General features: G+C 33.7%; 4 protein-coding genes across 6 annotated transcripts in view; 3 read left to right on the forward strand and 1 right to left on the reverse strand.

The window, feature by feature from the left end:
* The window catches only part of LOC107617501 (multicopper oxidase LPR1), a 4,996-nt gene extending 1,458 nt beyond the window's left edge, over positions 1 to 3,538 (forward strand). The window contains exons 2-3 of the mRNA XM_016319267.2: positions 1,698 to 3,155; positions 3,233 to 3,538. Of these exons, the coding sequence (XP_016174753.1) occupies positions 1,698 to 3,155; positions 3,233 to 3,286 (1,512 nt within the window). The 3' untranslated portion in view covers positions 3,287 to 3,538. The remainder of the gene's footprint in view (positions 1 to 1,697; positions 3,156 to 3,232) is intronic.
* Positions 4,087 to 9,108, reverse strand: LOC107617500 (phosphatidylinositol 3,4,5-trisphosphate 3-phosphatase and protein-tyrosine-phosphatase PTEN2A). Its single transcript, XM_016319266.2, has 13 exons — positions 8,950 to 9,108; positions 7,900 to 8,442; positions 7,267 to 7,368; positions 7,118 to 7,174; positions 6,583 to 6,648; positions 6,106 to 6,282; positions 5,903 to 5,989; positions 5,736 to 5,800; positions 5,584 to 5,660; positions 5,371 to 5,417; positions 5,120 to 5,250; positions 4,962 to 5,031; positions 4,087 to 4,813 (listed from the first exon to the last, which is right to left on the reverse strand). Exons 2-13 carry the CDS (start codon positions 8,347 to 8,349, stop codon positions 4,289 to 4,291), a joined length of 1,854 nt encoding a protein of 617 aa, XP_016174752.1. The 5' UTR covers positions 8,350 to 8,442; positions 8,950 to 9,108; the 3' UTR covers positions 4,087 to 4,288.
* LOC107616145 lies at positions 11,509 to 14,857 on the forward strand. 3 transcript variants are annotated; one of them, XM_021111129.1, is made up of 4 exons: positions 11,509 to 11,694; positions 12,916 to 13,331; positions 13,971 to 14,438; positions 14,566 to 14,857. In XM_021111129.1, the coding sequence occupies exons 2-3, from the start codon at positions 12,970 to 12,972 to the stop codon at positions 14,035 to 14,037; spliced, it is 429 nt and encodes a 142-aa protein (XP_020966788.1). In that variant the 5' UTR covers positions 11,509 to 11,694; positions 12,916 to 12,969; the 3' UTR covers positions 14,038 to 14,438; positions 14,566 to 14,857. The 3 variants fall into 3 exon arrangements, with proteins under 3 accessions (XP_020966788.1, XP_020966787.1, XP_020966789.1); XM_021111128.1 differs by having other exon boundaries at positions 11,553 to 11,694; positions 12,784 to 13,331; XM_021111130.1 differs by lacking the exon at positions 14,566 to 14,857 and having other exon boundaries at positions 11,553 to 11,694; positions 12,784 to 13,331; positions 14,008 to 14,131.
* LOC107618759 (urease accessory protein F) lies at positions 11,518 to 14,870 on the forward strand. The gene is made up of 2 exons (XM_016320904.2): positions 11,518 to 11,694; positions 14,008 to 14,870. The coding sequence occupies exon 2, from the start codon at positions 14,024 to 14,026 to the stop codon at positions 14,744 to 14,746; it is 723 nt and encodes a 240-aa protein (XP_016176390.1). The 5' UTR covers positions 11,518 to 11,694; positions 14,008 to 14,023; the 3' UTR covers positions 14,747 to 14,870.

Consider the following 17,491-nt stretch of genomic DNA (forward strand, 5'->3'; position numbering starts at 1 on the left):
AAAAAAAAGATCTAATCCTGTTTCTTGTCTGAGGTGCCCAATCCTCTTACGCCAACAAATTTAAATGTTCTCCTTCCAATTATGCATTAATTTGGATTCCATTTCACGATTGCAACAAGTTTTGTTTTTATAAAAGAAAAATCTGGAGCCTGTTCCGTATTTTAAATGGTTTCGAATTTATTAATTCCGATGTTACAAATATATATCTCAGGTCTTTTACGCTAATAAAATAAGTTTAAAATTATACAGATATTTAATTAAAAATAATAATTTAATTAATATAATATTTTAATTATTTTTTAAATTATATTATATAATATTTGTTATTTTTGTTATCTTTTTTTTAAAAAAATCTTTTAAAAATATGTAAATTGTGCTTATTTAGGTGCCATTAAGTTGATAAAAAAAAATCTTTTTTTTAATAAAAAAAGATCTTTTTTATTTTTTAGCGTGTTTGGTAAATTTCTAGTAGTAAAAATAAAAGCACTAGAAAAATAAAAAAAAAAATCTTTTTTGAGAAGCTACAATTTACATCTTTTTTTTCTTTTAAAAAAAAATATTTTTCACGTAATAAATAAACAAAAAAATACTTTTATATGGTTATACCCAAATATAATTGATAAATAAAAATATCTTTTTGCATGAGTTATCCAAACATAAAATTACTTTTATTTTTCTATAAAATATTTTGAAAAAAAATAACTTGAAAAAAAAATTAAAAAAAAAAACTCACCCAAACAAGCTCTAAATAAATCGAATTGAGTTATTCGATTTATTATTAGGCCCAATTTAGGTAAATGGCTTAATTAAGCTATTTTTGAAAAAATAGCTTAAATAATAAATGATTATATTAAAAGTAGCTTATAAATATGTTATTTTGTGTTTGAATTTTTAGTTCTAAAAGTGTTTATTTTATAGAAATGTGATAAAAAGTAGTAGTATTATGAGAGACGTCATTTTTTTTAACTTCTCTATAAACTTCTAAATAGCTTTTTAGAAAGCTGCAATTTGGTATTGAAAATTGCACCAAACATTAATACTACTATTTTTCATAAGTGAAAAGTTAAAAAAAGTTACTTTTAAAACTTCCCAAACGAACCCTTAATACATCATATATATGATAAATCGAATAAACTTTCATTTACATATAAATAATATAAATCGAGCCAATTTAATTCGATTTATATAAAAATATTCAAAACAAAACCAATTCTAATTAAAAAAATCTATATAATTTTAAATTTTATTCATTTTATTAGCGTAAATTACCTTATATATCGCCACCTTAAAGTCAATAGATTCACATAGATTTGTAATGGTCTAATGGACATAAGCATGTGAATCTGATCTTACCAACCCCGCGCTAGTTTGTAACAACGCGGGAATCTGTCAGTGGTGATGTGCACTCAACTAAAGCCAAATATTTCCACCCTCATAAAAAAAAAATTAAAGCTTCTCGTACAGGCGTACTATTCTATTCTTCTAAGTTCTATTTAGTGCATGAGCATTAATTGAGTGACATTATTGCACGATAGACTCCGAATATTAGTATATCTTTACTACATATAATTATTGACTTGCAATTGCAAAGTGCCTTCCACCCTGTCAATCATTTTCATCATCCAACAATAATGTACAGTACTACACTATTAGTTTTAATCATACACTTAACAAAAAGAGATGATTGGTTTTTGCAGAAATTCCACAGGGATCTCCCCGCGACGACCGTATACGCGTATGGATTGAACCATGAAGAAGCAACGGTTCCCGGTCCAACCATTGAGGCACTTTATGGTGTTGGAACCCATGTGACGTGGGAAAATCACCTCCCTCCAATCAACATACTTCCATGGGATCCAACAATTCCCATTGCATTGACCGTTGCAAAGGAAGGCATCCCTACGGTAGTTCACCTCCACGGTGGTATTCATGCACCCGAGAGCGATGGAAACGCATACGCATGGTTCACATCAGGATTTAGACAAAAGGGACCCACCTGGACTAACAAGACCTATTACTATCCTAACAACCAGCAACCTGGAAATCTTTGGTACCATGACCATGCCATGGGGTTGACTAGAATCAACCTTCTAGCTGGCTTAATTGGGGCCTACATCATTCGTCACCCTTCGATTGAGTCGCCACTTGGATTACCCCACGGCGACGAATTCGATCTACCGTTGGTTGTGTTTGATCGTAGCTTCCGCACCGATGGATCCATCTACATGAATTCCACTGGAAACAACCCCACCATACACCCTCAGTGGCAGCCAGAGTATTTTGGTGACGCAATCGTTGTGAACGGCAAAGCATGGCCACGCCTCACGGTACGACGTCGTAAATACCGGTTTAGAATAATCAACGCTAGCAATGCAAGGTTCTTTAGATTTTTCTTCACCAACGGCTTGAGATTCACACACGTGGCATCCGATTCTGCTTACATTGAAAAGCCAATCACAGCCAATGAAACTCTAGTGGGGCCATCTGAGATCACAGACATCATTGTTGACTTTTCCGAATCAGAGAGCCGAGTTGCAATTCTAGCCAACGATGCTCCTTATCCTTACCCGTCTGGTGACATGGTCAACGAAGCTAACAGCAAAGTCATGAAGTTCATCATCTTGCCTAATGAAGAAGTTGACACGTCACGGATCCCTCGGAGTTTGTTAAGTTACCCGGATGCAAGTTTATCCCATGCGACGCGAACACGATACATTGCTATGTACGAGTACACTAGCGCCACAAATGAGCCAACTCACTTGTACCTAAATGGGAAACCGTTCGATGCACCAGCAACGGAAACACCAAAAGAAGGGTCCACGGAGGTGTGGTATGTGATCAACTTGACGGAGGATAATCACCCGTTGCACATTCATTTGGGTTTGTTCAAGGTGTTGGATCAGACGGAGCTGGTGGATCCAGAGATATTCAAGGATTGCATGACGAAACTCAACGATGCGATGAAGTGCCACGTGGAAAGATATGCACGTGGCAAGAAAGTAGGGGTCCCGGCTCATGAGAAAGGGTGGAAGAATGTGTACAAGATGATGCCCAAGTTTGTTACGAAGATTGTGGTGAGATTCTCTTTCATACACACCAATGCGTCGTATGGGTTTGATGCAACGGCAAAACCAGGCTACGTGTATCATTGCCATGTGAGTGCTCATCATTTTCAACTTGAAAAGTTTTATTAATTAGAAAATCTTGTTGCTCAATTCTGATTTTTATGCAGATATTGGACCATGAAGACAATGCTATGATGAGACCCTTAAAAATCATTAAGTGATCAGAGTTGTCAAAGATATGCAAACAATAGTAGTGTGTGTAAAAGATAAGGCTTTTGTAGCTAAAATAAACAATGTCCAACAACATTTGGAAGCAACTAGACAAGTGTATTATTGATGCTAAATGCAGAGCTCATGGTGTGTAGGATATTTTTGTTGGAGGAGAATCGATGTGAAAGGTTGCTTTTCCTTTTAAAACCCGTCGTTTGTTATTTGACATACAGCAGTAATGAGATGTATTTCGTATTTAAAAAGAGAGAGAGAGAGAGAGAAAAAAGCTTATGGGGAGAATAACCACTAATTAATGTTGTTAGTTATACAAATAGAAATACTACAGCTATACAGAAATTACTAAATTTAGTTAATGTTGTTAGTGTGATTTGAAGGAGAATAACCACTAATTAATTTGAATATGGAAGGAAAGACCGTGTTAGACTCGCGTATGGGGAGGAGGAGTGCTTCCCCTCGTTGTGGGATTAGAGGAAGCAGTGAAGCAAAATTTCATGACCAAAGAACTCGTTTTTTTAATTTTTTTAACACAGATCGAACCCTCCGATTTGTGTACTCTGAATTTTTTTCAACTTTTAAACACAAATCGGAGGGTCCGATTTATGTACTCCCACAATTTTAAAAAACACCAACAATTACCATGTTAAAGTATATCACTCATTTTACTTCCATATCAAAATTTTTTAGCCGAGAATAACTACATAATAAAAAGAAAATATAAATAAATACAGGTATACAGATGGTTTCAAGCTCTTAAATTTTAATTAAACGTTTTTTGTAAAAAAAAAAAGGAAAAAAGACAATTAAGAATAGCCAACCAATAATGTTAGTCGGCAGCTCTTATTTTTAATCTTTTGTACTGAATGTAACCAAATTCAACATTACAACAAACAAACCAACAAACAAATGATAGATGAACATTGTACCAGACTGAGTTGCAAACAATATTATATACAAATGTCAAAGTATATGAAACCAGGGTAATCTTTAGAACTTTAATCACTTTCGTAGTCTTCATCATCTCCAAATGTAAAAACAGATGCATCTGCAGCCATGGCCTTAAACTCACTTTCTGAGCTGGCCATCTCAACACCGGACACAGTTCTTTCATTATCACTTTTTGGTTGACCAGCATGAACTGGTTTCGAGCTTGCACTTCCCAAAGAAACTTGTTCTGTTGCATTTGTTAGATTTGCAACTTGATTTGAAATTTTGTTGGTTTCAGATCCACTGGTAGCCTTGTTAACCGTTTTAACTGGTTCAGAAGCTGGTTTTGCTTGCTTGCTTCTTGAAGAAGCAGAATGCTCCGACTCACCATCTGAAAACACATCATCTTTATCTCGACTCCCTGACTCTTTGTCTGTATTCTGCGCAGGTATGCTTGCTTCAACTGGGGTGGCACTATTACTTGAACTCTCATCTGATCTTTTTCCAGTAGCCTCGGGTTCGGAAGCCACAACATTACCATTATAATCAACCAGCACAACCTCAACCAGGAATCCTGGAGAAGGCAATTTCCTCTGCCAGAAGATAATTTTATTGAAAAGTTAACAAACTAGTTTCAATTTCCTGAGAGTCACCATTGTGTACTATTACTTACAACACCAACTCTTGACAACACTCATCAGATATTCAAAGATGATCATAAAAGGAGCACAATAGATTTACCTTGTCAAAGCCATCAAGATCATTGGTGTTCAATACTTTTCTATTTTCTGTCATAGTTGTGTTCAACCAACTAAAAGAAAAAAAGAGCAAGATGTTTCAGTTTCAGCTCTAGGTTATCAGCGGAAGCAATTGAGTACTGATTAAGACTTGATTAGTACCAGTAAAAGTCTCCTTGGCGATCATGAAAATGAATTTTGAAGTCCCCAGCCAATTCTGTAAGACCAGGCTCTCCTGGCAAAGCAAAGACCATTACTCCCTTCTTTGGAGCACTGAACCAGAAATCTTCCGGCTGCAAATCATTACTTCGTATCACAACGAAATCCCAAACAAGTTTAAAAATAGAAAATTGGTTGAAAAAGGAGAACTAGGGGATAAAAATAGCTGGCAGCAAAATATTAAGGATTCACACCAAAAGATCCTTGGTCCTTGGATGCTTTTTGGTAGAGAACAGCACACCTGCACATTAAAAATAAATAAATAAAAGAAAAGAAGGGGGATTGCATCAACAGCAGATGGTATTATTAAGTGTCTTTCATATCTATATTTCTCTTAGATCCACACAGAGAGTAGCCATAACTATATAAACATGAGGGGAAATTTAGCACAAGAATTTAAAGCACACCACTATGGTCTGAGACAGTTATAGAGGGCCTGATCCAGTAAGGGCACCTGTGAAGCCGAAATCCCCTAAGCATGCACCTGCACAGAATATGATCTCAGCACACTAGACATCAATGAGGTGAATATTTAAGTTAAATCAGGGCCAGCACTTACCTACGGGCAGGTGGGTTTTCGCCATTGAAGTAAGTCAAGACACGTTCAAAATATTTGACATACCTCTAAACAAAAGATAAAGTAAGACATAAGACAAGAAGCAAGAGTGTAATACTCCAGAATCCCCAATTTTCGGCTGAATTAGCACATAGCAAAGCTGAACTTACAATCTGACTGGGCAGAACAAGTCCTTTTCCATCAACACATCGTTTTTGATTATAGTAATCCATTGACTCCTCAGCAGTTGGAAAGAACTGCAGCACATTTAATTTGCCAAATCTAAATAAAACTGAGCAGCATAAAGAGAAAGATGGAGTAAATGTAAAGCAGGTTCATTAAGTATAGAAGAAAATGTTTAGATACTACTCACCTTTAAGAATAATAGAAGACTGGAAATCATCAACCCTGTTCTTGCCATTCCAGCCTTACAGTGGACAACCACAACATTCTCAATATCTAACTTCAACCACGAGTATGCACTATGACAGAATGAGATAACCAGTTGAAGTGGGGGGCAATTATGGTCATCAAATGGAAAGCTAGCCACCTGAAGAGGGAATTTGACATTGCAGATGAAAGCAGCAGTTGGTTTGAAAAACAAATCTAGGTGCTGAAAAAAACCTAAAACCCAAGTGAAACAGAAAGCTGACACATGTACTCTAAGCTGTCTAGCTATCATCATAACAAAACTAATGATAGATGATATGAATTAATATATTCAAAGTAGACAAAGAAATTAAAGCATACATTAATGACACACTTAAAGTTTATGGAGTATAAATGAAATTCACATCGCTTCTGTGGTTCCACACTTCTCCTCAAAGACTCAGTAAAATTTAGGACTCACCTTTCCCTCAAACAATGATGCATCATACAGCCGCTCAGAACAAAGATTGTATACTTTGTATTTATCCTGCGCATAAAAAACAAGTCAAATGCAAAATTATACAAGAAATGAAAAGAAAGGACAGAGGCTCCTGGGCTTTCAAATTTTAGGACACGGAAGAAGCAAAACACCATGTATTCAGGTTGTCTGAGATTCTCCAATAAAATTGAAACTTACCATAAAACAATAAAACACAAAAGGGCAATGGCAGGATAACAGAATATATAGAACATGGGCTCATTTTATTATAAAGGAAGTAAGGAAATATACAGGTTTACTGTAAATACAACAAGCTATGCACCAAAATTCCTAGCAAGCTATAAACATTTAATGGACCAAATTAAACAAGGGATCTGAAAACTTATAAACATTTAATGGACATATTAAATGCAGTACAAACATTTCAATGGTTATAATTTGCATGGGATATAACATTAGCCACAAATAGCCATATGAATGAGTACTTGAAATTTCATGTCAGAATATGTGTGGCTACCTTATGGTGAGTCTCAAAAAACTTAATAACTTCTTCCATATGATTTCTGTAAAATCCCTGCATGGTATATATAGAGAGAGTATGAACACTTATGTTTAACATGAATACAACTACCATAACAAACTGCATACCAAAATTCAGCAACTCACTTCAACATAACCGAAAAACCCAGAGCTCATGTCACCAGCAGGGAACCCCATAGCAATGATGTTTTCTGTGATATATGTCATATCTAAATCAAAACCTCCTTCCTGAAAACAGACATAATAATCAACAATATTAGTACATATTAGCCACAAAGTTATTTGATAAGAACATACACTTCAGAGGGAGAAAAAAAAAATAGAGGAGATGAAGAGAGAAATAAATAAAACGAAAATTAAACTCAACCAACTAGCACCAATAATTAAGCAACGAATGAATGAAAACATTTTCTCGACAATGTTCATCAACCTAAATTATATTCATGTTCTATCAAGGAGTAGGAAAACATCTGCAACCTCCAGAGAATTTTGAACTCAATAGCAGCAATGAGATCTGATCTAAATAATCCAATAACAATATAATATTGCTTAGCTCAATTTTTCTTATCACAACAGTGGTATCTGAGATTAGGCTTCAGAGATAAGCTCTAACTCCTAATTAAGGAAAGGGAAGGGAATAGAGAACATGGGATAACATCAACCATCCCAATAGAAGAAACAATAAATTGTTCAAATCATAAGACATAACAGTCTAGCAAGAATAAACACATAGTAGTTTATCTTGAAAAGGAAAGACACCTGATATCTGCGTTTATTCTGAGAAACGACATGTCGTGCCTTAACCTGGACAGCTTTCACTGCATTCTTAGAAGTGTCAACCAAACCTCTTGTGATACTTCCAAAAATATTAGATTGTGCTGGTGTCTCATTGGAACTGTCATCTGCCGGAGGAGACTTTGGTGACAAACGCAATCCCAAATTACTGGTTATGCGGGCAAAGGTTGATTTCCCAGCATTTCCAGTGGATGGGTCATCTTGTGAGCCAGATGGCTGAGAAATGTTCAAGTTTTTGGCCCAAGATGATGCCCCGGTGGAGGATGGCTTAGATGGTGCCACATGTGCAGAACTATCTTGCCCAAAGGCTACAGGAGCTGAAGAAGCTTGTCCATCGGTCTCTTTGACTGGAGGTGAAGGAGATGGGTCTTTACTAGGAGGTAAATTTGATACATCAGCAGGGACCGATTCCATTAGATCGAGAAAATATATATATGCCAATGGCAACTTAGGCAGAAGTTGTTGTTCTTATCATTAGGTAGCCCTACTGTATCTTCCTAGTTGATGCTGCAAATTCAGACATGGAATTTATAAAATGCAGGGCAAAAAACATAAATGATATTCTTTGTTAAGATTATTAGGTGGAAAACAGAAAACATGCTTATGTTTTATACTGGAAATATGTACATTTGGGATAACAAAATTGAATTAACAACCGTAATAATCATATTAATAATAGCAACTCTTGTCAACTACACAGAAAAACTAGCAGTTTTATATAGTATTGTCCCTTCTTAAGCATCTCGGCCAAAATCAGTTCAGGATAATGAGTTCAGTTAGTTGAAACCTCAAGGTCCCCAACACCCAACTGAAGTGAACCATTGAAGAAGAAAATAACAAGATAAGAAAGTGCATGAGACTGAACTATGAATCACAGTTTTTTTTTGGCATAAATTGGAAAGTCGAAGAGGATTAGCGCAACATACGTATGAAGTCAAATAAAAAGGTAAAATCGCAATGAAGATTCGAAAGAAACAAGCAATTTCAGATCTACAGGAAGGACAGAAATCTTACCAAACGTGAGAAATCCGAAGGAGCGGAAATGGATGAGAAAGGGGAGCAAGGAAGGAGCTGGGAGGTTAGGGTTTCGAGGTGGATCAGAACGGGGTTTCGTTGAATTTTCAATTTGCATTCATGGTTATTGATTATGACGTCAGAAATTAATGATCCGACGCTCGGTGTGCTCCCAGGAGTACCCGATTCCAATTTAGTATTGGTGTATCCTGTGAAGACTTCCGTCGTCAAAATTTTCTTTTAAAAAAATGTAAGAAGAGGAATAAAAAAATTATTTTTAGGAGACATTATTCAATGAAAATTAATATACATGCCCGTTAAACCTTTTTTTTAATATAATATACATAAATAAATGTTAGGTGTGCAAGTTTTTTTAGTAATTAAATTTAACCAAGTTGTTTACAAATAAAAACTTATTTGGGTGAGGTTTCTTCTTTTTCTTTGGTTTTTTTTTTATTCTTCTTTTTTTGTTATCATTGTCATCTTTTTTTTTTTCGTTCTTCTTTTTTTGTTATCATTATTATTGTTGTTATTGTCGCTGTCACTACTGTTGTCGTTTTCTTCTATTGATAACATAAAAATAGAAATTTTGTGGCATAACATAAATTTTTTTTATATGCAATATAGAAATATTTGGGAATTTTTTATTTTTAATATTGGAGTGGTAGTGGTGTTTTTTTAAAATGTGGATTGTTGGGGTGTTATACTCAAATGTGGGATCGTTTAATTGAAATCGGACGTGTTATACTCAAATGTGGGATCGTTTAATTAGAGAAGTAGAAATCGGACCGTCCGATTTATTAGAGGTGTAGAAATTGGACCGTCCGATTTGTAGGGGTGCAGAAATCGGACCGTCCGATTTGTGGGAGGTACACAAATCGGACCGTCCGATTTGTGGTAAAAAAAAAAAATTTTAAGGTACAGAAATCGGACCCTCCGATTTGTGTACTTCCACAGTTTTGAAAAACACCAAAAATTACAATATTAAGGTATATCACCACTTCTACTTCCATAACAAAAAAAAATTAGCCAATATTTAGAGGATTACATATTCTATTGATAAGTTTGTATTATGTGCACAATTTTATATTATACTTTAAAAATTTGTATCCTATATCAATAAGCTATATCAATAAGCTTTTAAGTTTTTCAACAAAAATTTGTGTTCTCCATAAAATATCACTCTATATCAAAGTTCTGAAAATCGGACAAGACCGACTGATTCGATCAAATTAACTAGGAATCAATCATTTGGCCGGTTCGGTTGACCTTTAAAATTATCCTGCAAAAACTCGATTTAAAAATTGGATGAACGGGTGATTAACCATCGAACCGAGAAACCAGTCGGATTTTTTAAAATTCCGGTTCACTGATCCAACAATCAAGAAAAATACTAATATTTAAAAAATACTAATATTTTTCTAATATTATCCTTAAAAAGCAACGAAACTCCCAACAAAAATGAATTTGTCAAATCTAGTTGGTTCTTAACAGATAAATTAACAGTTTAAAATGCTACGTAGGTTTTGTTTCATTAATACAGAGAAAAAATATTAACAAAGGGACTAAATAATCTCATAGAAATAAAGTTCAAGAACCGAAAGATATTTTTTATTGAGAACTTCATTATCTTTTGAAATAATTATAAAAAACTATTTAGAATTTTTTCTCCATAATTATTAGGTGACAAATTGGTAACAAGCCAATTTGTAAAAGGTATAGATCGAACTGCTTTTTTAAAAAATTTTTAGACAAATTATCTTATTCAACTAATTTGAATTGATTAAATGGTCAAATCATTCATCTATTTAAACAAATGTTAAAAATTTAAATTTCGTCTTGTATAAAATTAAATCTGCAACGAATTAATTATTGATATGCTAAATTAAAAGATATTATGTGCAACAAAAAAATTATCTTATTCAGTTAAGTACTTATCAGCTGAAAAAAATTATTCAGCATATTCTAAGGAGACCAAAGTCTCTCTCTCTCTCTCTAACTTTCACATACCCTTTTGATTCATTTTCTCTAAATTACTCTACTTTATGTTGATAACTTGAAATTGCCTCCTCTAAATTACTTTTCTTTATGTTGATAACTTGAAATTGCTTTGTAAATTTTGTTTGAACCTCAATATTTTGTGTGTCAAGGATTTTAGAGTTAATTGCATATCTTCCTTAGTTCAATAATCATTTGTTGCCAGTAGAAAATATTAAGTACTATGATATTGTTCAATAATGTTTCGACATTTTCTTTGGGGGCAAATTTTATGATTTAATCCTCAAATATTTCATTTTTCAATCAGCATGATCACAGAGGATGTATAAGTTAGGTGAGTGTATAGTACAATAGAATTTTATGATTTAATCCTCAAATATTTCATTTAGCCGTCCGTCGCGCTCAGGCTACCATCGTCGTCTGGTCGTCCGTGCTTCTTCCTCCTTCAAGAATCGCAGCTTCTTCTTCCTCGAGCTCGGCGCGTCAGTCCCTGGTATTCATCTACTCCGTCGCGCTCCTGCCGCCGTCCGTCGCGCGCTCAGGTACCATCGTCTTCGTCTGGTCGCCGCATGTTCTTCCAACCACCACCGTCTTCTGAGTCGTGTTCGTCGCCTGGCCTCTGTCTCCGTCGCGCTTCTGCCCCTCTGCTCAGACTGCTCAGAAGAAAAACCCTTCTCCATTCCAATTTCCTTCCTTCGAGTTCAGAGAACAGAAGCTCAACCAAGAAAAAAACCCTAGACTTCGAAGGTCAGTTCACTGCTAACTTCTTGTGCGTTTTTTATATATGCCATGTTCAATGATTATTTGATTACTGATTATTTGAATGTTTTGTGTTTTAATTTTTTATTGAATGATTATTTGATTACTAATGAGCTCTAGTTCTGCTGTGTTGCTATTTTTGTGTTGTGATTTTTTATTCAATGAGCTCTGGTTCTGCTGTGTTGCTGTTTTGTGTGTTGCTGTGTTGCTGTTTTTGTGTGTTCTTTATTTTTTATTGACATGCATTGAGTGATATCACCACTGTAAGTTAATTACTTGCCCTTTCTCTAGTCCATAGTATCTTGCAATTGCTTCTGTTTGTAGAATGTGGGGTGGCTGACAAGTGACAACAACAAAGCTTCAAACCAGAATAATATAATAGTGTCTTGTAATGTGAACAATAATTCTGACTCTAAGATGGTCACAATAAAATTTTATGCACAAAAAACATGTAATGTGACACTGTAATGCATCATTTATGCTCTGTTCTGAAATTTTTATTTCTGAATAATCATTGATAAGTTGTGTTGTTGTTGAAATTATTGATAAAAATGGCTTTGCTATGCTGCTGCTGTTTTTTAATTTCTGAGTCTGCTAGTTTTGAATTTTTTTTTTATAGATTTATTGATTCCAGGGTTTAGGGTAATTATTTGTTGCTGTTTTTTATTTTGTTGCTGTTAAACAAATTGCTTGAACTGAATTGTGTGTTTCGAGGTCCTCTGAATCCTGGATCCCTTTCCAAATTAAAGCTTTTGACATTGAAAAATTGCCCTTTTTAAGAACCATTTTTTGCAATTGGGCTATTCAATATCTCTCAGAGCTCCAGAAACTGAAAATTCACAGTTGCTTTAGATTAGAAGAACTTATTCCATTCACAAAGTTGCTAGCTAACTTGCCAAGACTCAGATTAGAACATTTTAGCCATATTTCTTCATGGTTCACATTAATGTTTTATGAAGAAATAAAAAGTGAGTTGTGCTTGTGCCTGTTGTATTTGGATGTTTATTTGTAATTTATTTATTATTTTATTCTAAAACGGTTTTTCCGGTTAAACCACGGTTGGACCGATTGGACCAGTAAACCAGTGAACTAGTAACTAACGCAGTTCGATAACCGATCCGGTTCTCAAAACCTTGAGGAACAGTCACAATCATGCCCACCAGATGTTTGAGAAAATGTTAAAGTAAGTAAGAAGCTCGTTTGTTTCAGATATCCAGGGTCATGGTGGAGTAGATACTGGAAATAGTTTGCTTGCTTAGATAGATGACTATTGGGACCCTGAGTTTATTGACAATGATTCGATTCGAGAGTGGGAGTTTCAATGGCCTACCTCCTCTGCGCTCCCCCAAGTTGTCGCCACATAGTCACATCTCACTCACTAAGCCATCTTGGGTTGTGAGAACGGAGTCAAATGTTAAGAAGAAGAGAGGAAAGAAGCCGGATCCACATTGTGTAGTCTGTGAGGGGAGTGGACGAGTCGATTGCCACCAGTGTCGTGGGAAGGGAAGGACAAACCAGGTTCATTTGGAAATGCTCCCGAAAGGCGAATGGCCAAAATGGTGTAGAACTTGTGGCGGAAGCGGTCTTGGTTACTGCTCCCGTTGCCTTGGTATCGGAGAATATAGGTATATTATGGGATTCCATTTCATGAACAGGGACAATGATAAATCCCAAGAAAACAAGTCTTAGTCCCCCCCTCTTGTGATAGCATAGGTGTATTTGTTTGTAGGTTGGAACTACTGAATGTTTTGTCTTTTTATCACATAATGTAGAATCGCTATTAATAGATTGTTCCAACTCTTACTTGTGCAATTTGATTTTAACGTGCCGATTTGTTATGTTATAAGATATGATTCTGATTGGACTGAAAAAAACATTTTTTGCAAATCCTTGTTTGGACACAGAACAACATAGTGAGTTCAAATTCATAATGTGATCTGATAAATAAATGTCCTACTCCCTCCGTAAGTGAATTATGGTTAATATTAATAAGCATGGCATAGAGAGTTCAGAATAATTAAAGAAAGGGAAACGAGGAATTTTCACGGTTCTTCCGGATTTTAAGCATTTGTTTGAAGATAGGTTTGGAGCAATGATTGAGTTGTCTTTGTGTGACCTCAAGATCACGCTTTTGGGAGCTCAATTTTGGTCGAGACATTGAGTTTTATTTCTTGTACAATATATAATTCATTTTCAAATGATGTCTGCAAGTATTTCAATTTCCTTAAAGAATTTGAATGTATAAGCCTGGTTTCTTCTTCTAGGCTTTTGTGGGAATCTGATATTTGTCGTCGATGCCAGCTGACTATCATTTACAATGCAAATAAGTAAAGGGTGTGACAACGGACCTCGCCTTGCAGCCTCCATTGCACAGTGGAGCCAATGGCAGTTGCTTGATTCTCTTCTACCTACCGGCGGCTTTGCTCACTCTTTCGGCCTTGAAGCAGCAGTTCAGTCCAACCTGGTCTCAAATCCAGATGAACTCAAGACATTCATTATCCATGTCTTGGAGAACACAGGAAGCTTACTCCTTCCTTTCGTGCACGTGGCTTCCGTGTCGCCCAAGTTGGAAACCTGGCACAATCTTGACAAAATATTGGATGCCACACTGACAAATGAAGTCAGCCGAAAGGCATCGATCTCACAAGGGTCTGCACTAATGAGGGTGGGTTCGGCTGTGTTCTCGGAACTCCCTTCTCTGAAAACAATGAGAAATGCTTCTTTGGGGTCAGGTACTGTATCTTTTCACCATGCTCCTATATTTGGACTTATATGTGGCACACTAGGATTAGATAGTACTGATTCTCAAAGAGCTTATATGTACATCACAATGAGGGATGTTATTTCTGCTGCCACAAGGTTGAATTTGATAGGTCCTCTTGGTGCTGCAGTTTTGCAGCATCAACTTGCTCCTAATGCTGAAGGTATACTAGAGAAATGGAAGAATCGCAACATTGACGATGCATGCCAAGTTGCACCTCTGCTAGATACAGTGCAAGGTTGCCATGGTTATTTGTTTTCTAGGCTCTTTTCGTCTTAGAAGGCACAAACATAACACTGATGATGTATTTTTCATAATATGAAGTACATAGACATAGTAGAGTTTTGATTGGAAGAGACAATGTTAAGTCTTTTGGTAAATTGAATTTTCCTTTTTCTTGTGAGGTTTGAGGTGGCAACTCACTCAAAAAATTGGCTTCCATTGGTTTTACATGACGATGTAGGTTCAACGATTGACACATGTCAAGTTGTGGTTCAACCCAAAACACCAATCCAAATAACCCATATATATATGTAGAGTCGTAGGGGGATATAAATATGTTCATTAAGAAAAATGTTTGCACGTCATTGCTTGGCTCCTATGGGTAAAATCAGGCCAGGTTGGGTTTGGGTGAATTTGAGAATCAAATAGATTAAATTAACTAAGCCAAATTGATGAATCCAGTACCCGATTAAAATTAAATTTATGAAACAAATTGATTAAATTAACTAAGCCAAATTGATGAAATATGGGTTGGATTGGGTAATCCAGTACCCGATTAAAATTAAATTTATGAAACAAATTGAAAAATAAAAGGAAAAAAATAAAAAAAATAAATAAAAATTAAAGTGAGATTAAGATTTGTAAAAGTTATATAAATGTTATTTTTTTAATATAATATATTAGATAATTGGATAATTGAGTTTCACGATTTTAAGTCCGATATTCGAACCGATTAAAGTAAGGTACAATACCAATATAGTTGTGTCGGGTTGGATTTTATTTTTTGATGTCTTCCGCATAAGCTTTTTTGGTGATTCATGCGACATGACTTGTACGAAGAGGATCACAACATTTTTCATAAGTTAATTAAATTTGAAACCTTTTCCTTAAAACTATTTTTGTATGGTTTTGTTATGCTATTTCATGAGCTTGTTTGGGTGTTATTTTTAAAAAAGATATTTTTTTAAATAATATTTTTTTAAAATATCTTTTATAAATATAAAAATAATTTTATATTTAGATATCTCATATAAAAAGGTTTTTTTATTTATTAATTATATTTGAGTAATAAAATATAAAAGTACTTTTTTATTTATTTATTACATGAAAAATATCTTTTTTTTAAGAAAAAAATATCTTTTAGATGTAAATTACAGCTTCTTAAAAAAGATGTTTTTTTTATTTTTCTAGTGCTTTTACTTTTATTACTTGAAATTTGTCAAACACACTAAAAAATAAAAAAAAAATCTTTTTTCAATAAAAATTTTTTTTTATCAAAATAATAACGTCCAAACAAACACTTAAGGTTGACTTTTAAAATAATTATATTTAAATTCTTTTAATTTGTTTGCCGTTTACTATTTAATAGAAAAAATATTAGTTTTATTTTAGACCAAAGTGTTGTTTGATACATGAAATAGCAAGGTGCATTATCCAATTATCTTATTATTTGATTATTTTTTCCGCATATAAGTTTTCCTGTTTTTTTTTATTATTATTATTGAGTTACAACTTCCATCCAAGAAGGGAAAAATGTACAAAAATTGATCTTTAATTAATTAAATTTTTTTTGGCATGCCATCAAGGATAAATAATTAATAAAAAATTAATCAAGTCAAACACAAAAAACCTTACAACAACAGAAAAATTAAACTTAAAAGATTGCAAAATTAATACTCAAAGGAAATATCAACTAAATGTTCACTCTTGAGATACCAATATAGCTAGATTTTTACCTCTCAAAAAGTTTATAGACGTTCACTGATAAATGTCAAACCAAAAATTCATGTTTCACTTTCCTACAAAAATTAACACTCATAATAATAACTTAGGTTATTCACATTAAATGTATTATCTCTTCTTAACACTCTCCAATGACATCTTTCTTTGTTAACACCAAACAACATCCTGTCCTCAAATATATAAGCCACTGTTTTATATACACTTCTGCCGAATAATGTATTTAATTCTAAACTCATGATTTTAAGTTGAGAGTAGTTAAACATTTCACTTTATAAATTATATAATAGAAAAATAATAATCTTAATTTATATCCCTTCAATTTTATTCATGCTATACTACTTTTTTTTGATAAAATTAAAAATTATTATACCATATTACTCTTATAATTTATGATGTTCTCTCAAAAAATATATTTTTTTATTTTTCTAATATTTTTACTTTTACTATTAGAAATTTATCAAACACACTAAAAAATAAAAAAAAGATATTTTTTATTGAAAAAAGATCTTTCAAAGACCTACACAGTGGCATGGGGGACACTTGCCCCACTGTTATTTCATTTTTTTAAACAAAAAAAAATACATATATAATATGCTCCCATTTTAGATTTTAAATTATCCTACTATAAATAAACTAAGTCCAATTATTTAAAGTCCTAAATCCATTTTATCTTTTTATCATTTTGACTATTAATTAACCTAATCAAATTTAGTCTTTTTCCATTTTTAAATTTCAGCCGCCACTCATTTATTCTCTTAAACCCTCTTCTTAGTTTTATATTTTCAACTTTCTTTTTCTATTCCTTGTCTAGTGGTCACCTTCTCTTCATTAAAAGGTAAATTTTAAATTCTCTATTTTATTTTGTATAGCTCTCTATGATTCTATGTATCTTTTAATTTCATTGTTTCTGTTTTTGATATTTTGAATTGCAAATTTTAATTCAAACAATTATAGTTTATGTATTAATCTATTTTTTTATTCTCTTTATAAATTTATATATTTTATTTTATTCTCAATTTAGTGATCCTTATTATTTATTTGTTTATCTTTCGTTCTATT

The sequence above is a fragment of the Arachis ipaensis genome, chromosome B09 (assembly GCF_000816755.2).
Source record: "Arachis ipaensis cultivar K30076 chromosome B09, Araip1.1, whole genome shotgun sequence".
Classification (NCBI taxonomy): domain Eukaryota; kingdom Viridiplantae; phylum Streptophyta; class Magnoliopsida; order Fabales; family Fabaceae; genus Arachis; species Arachis ipaensis.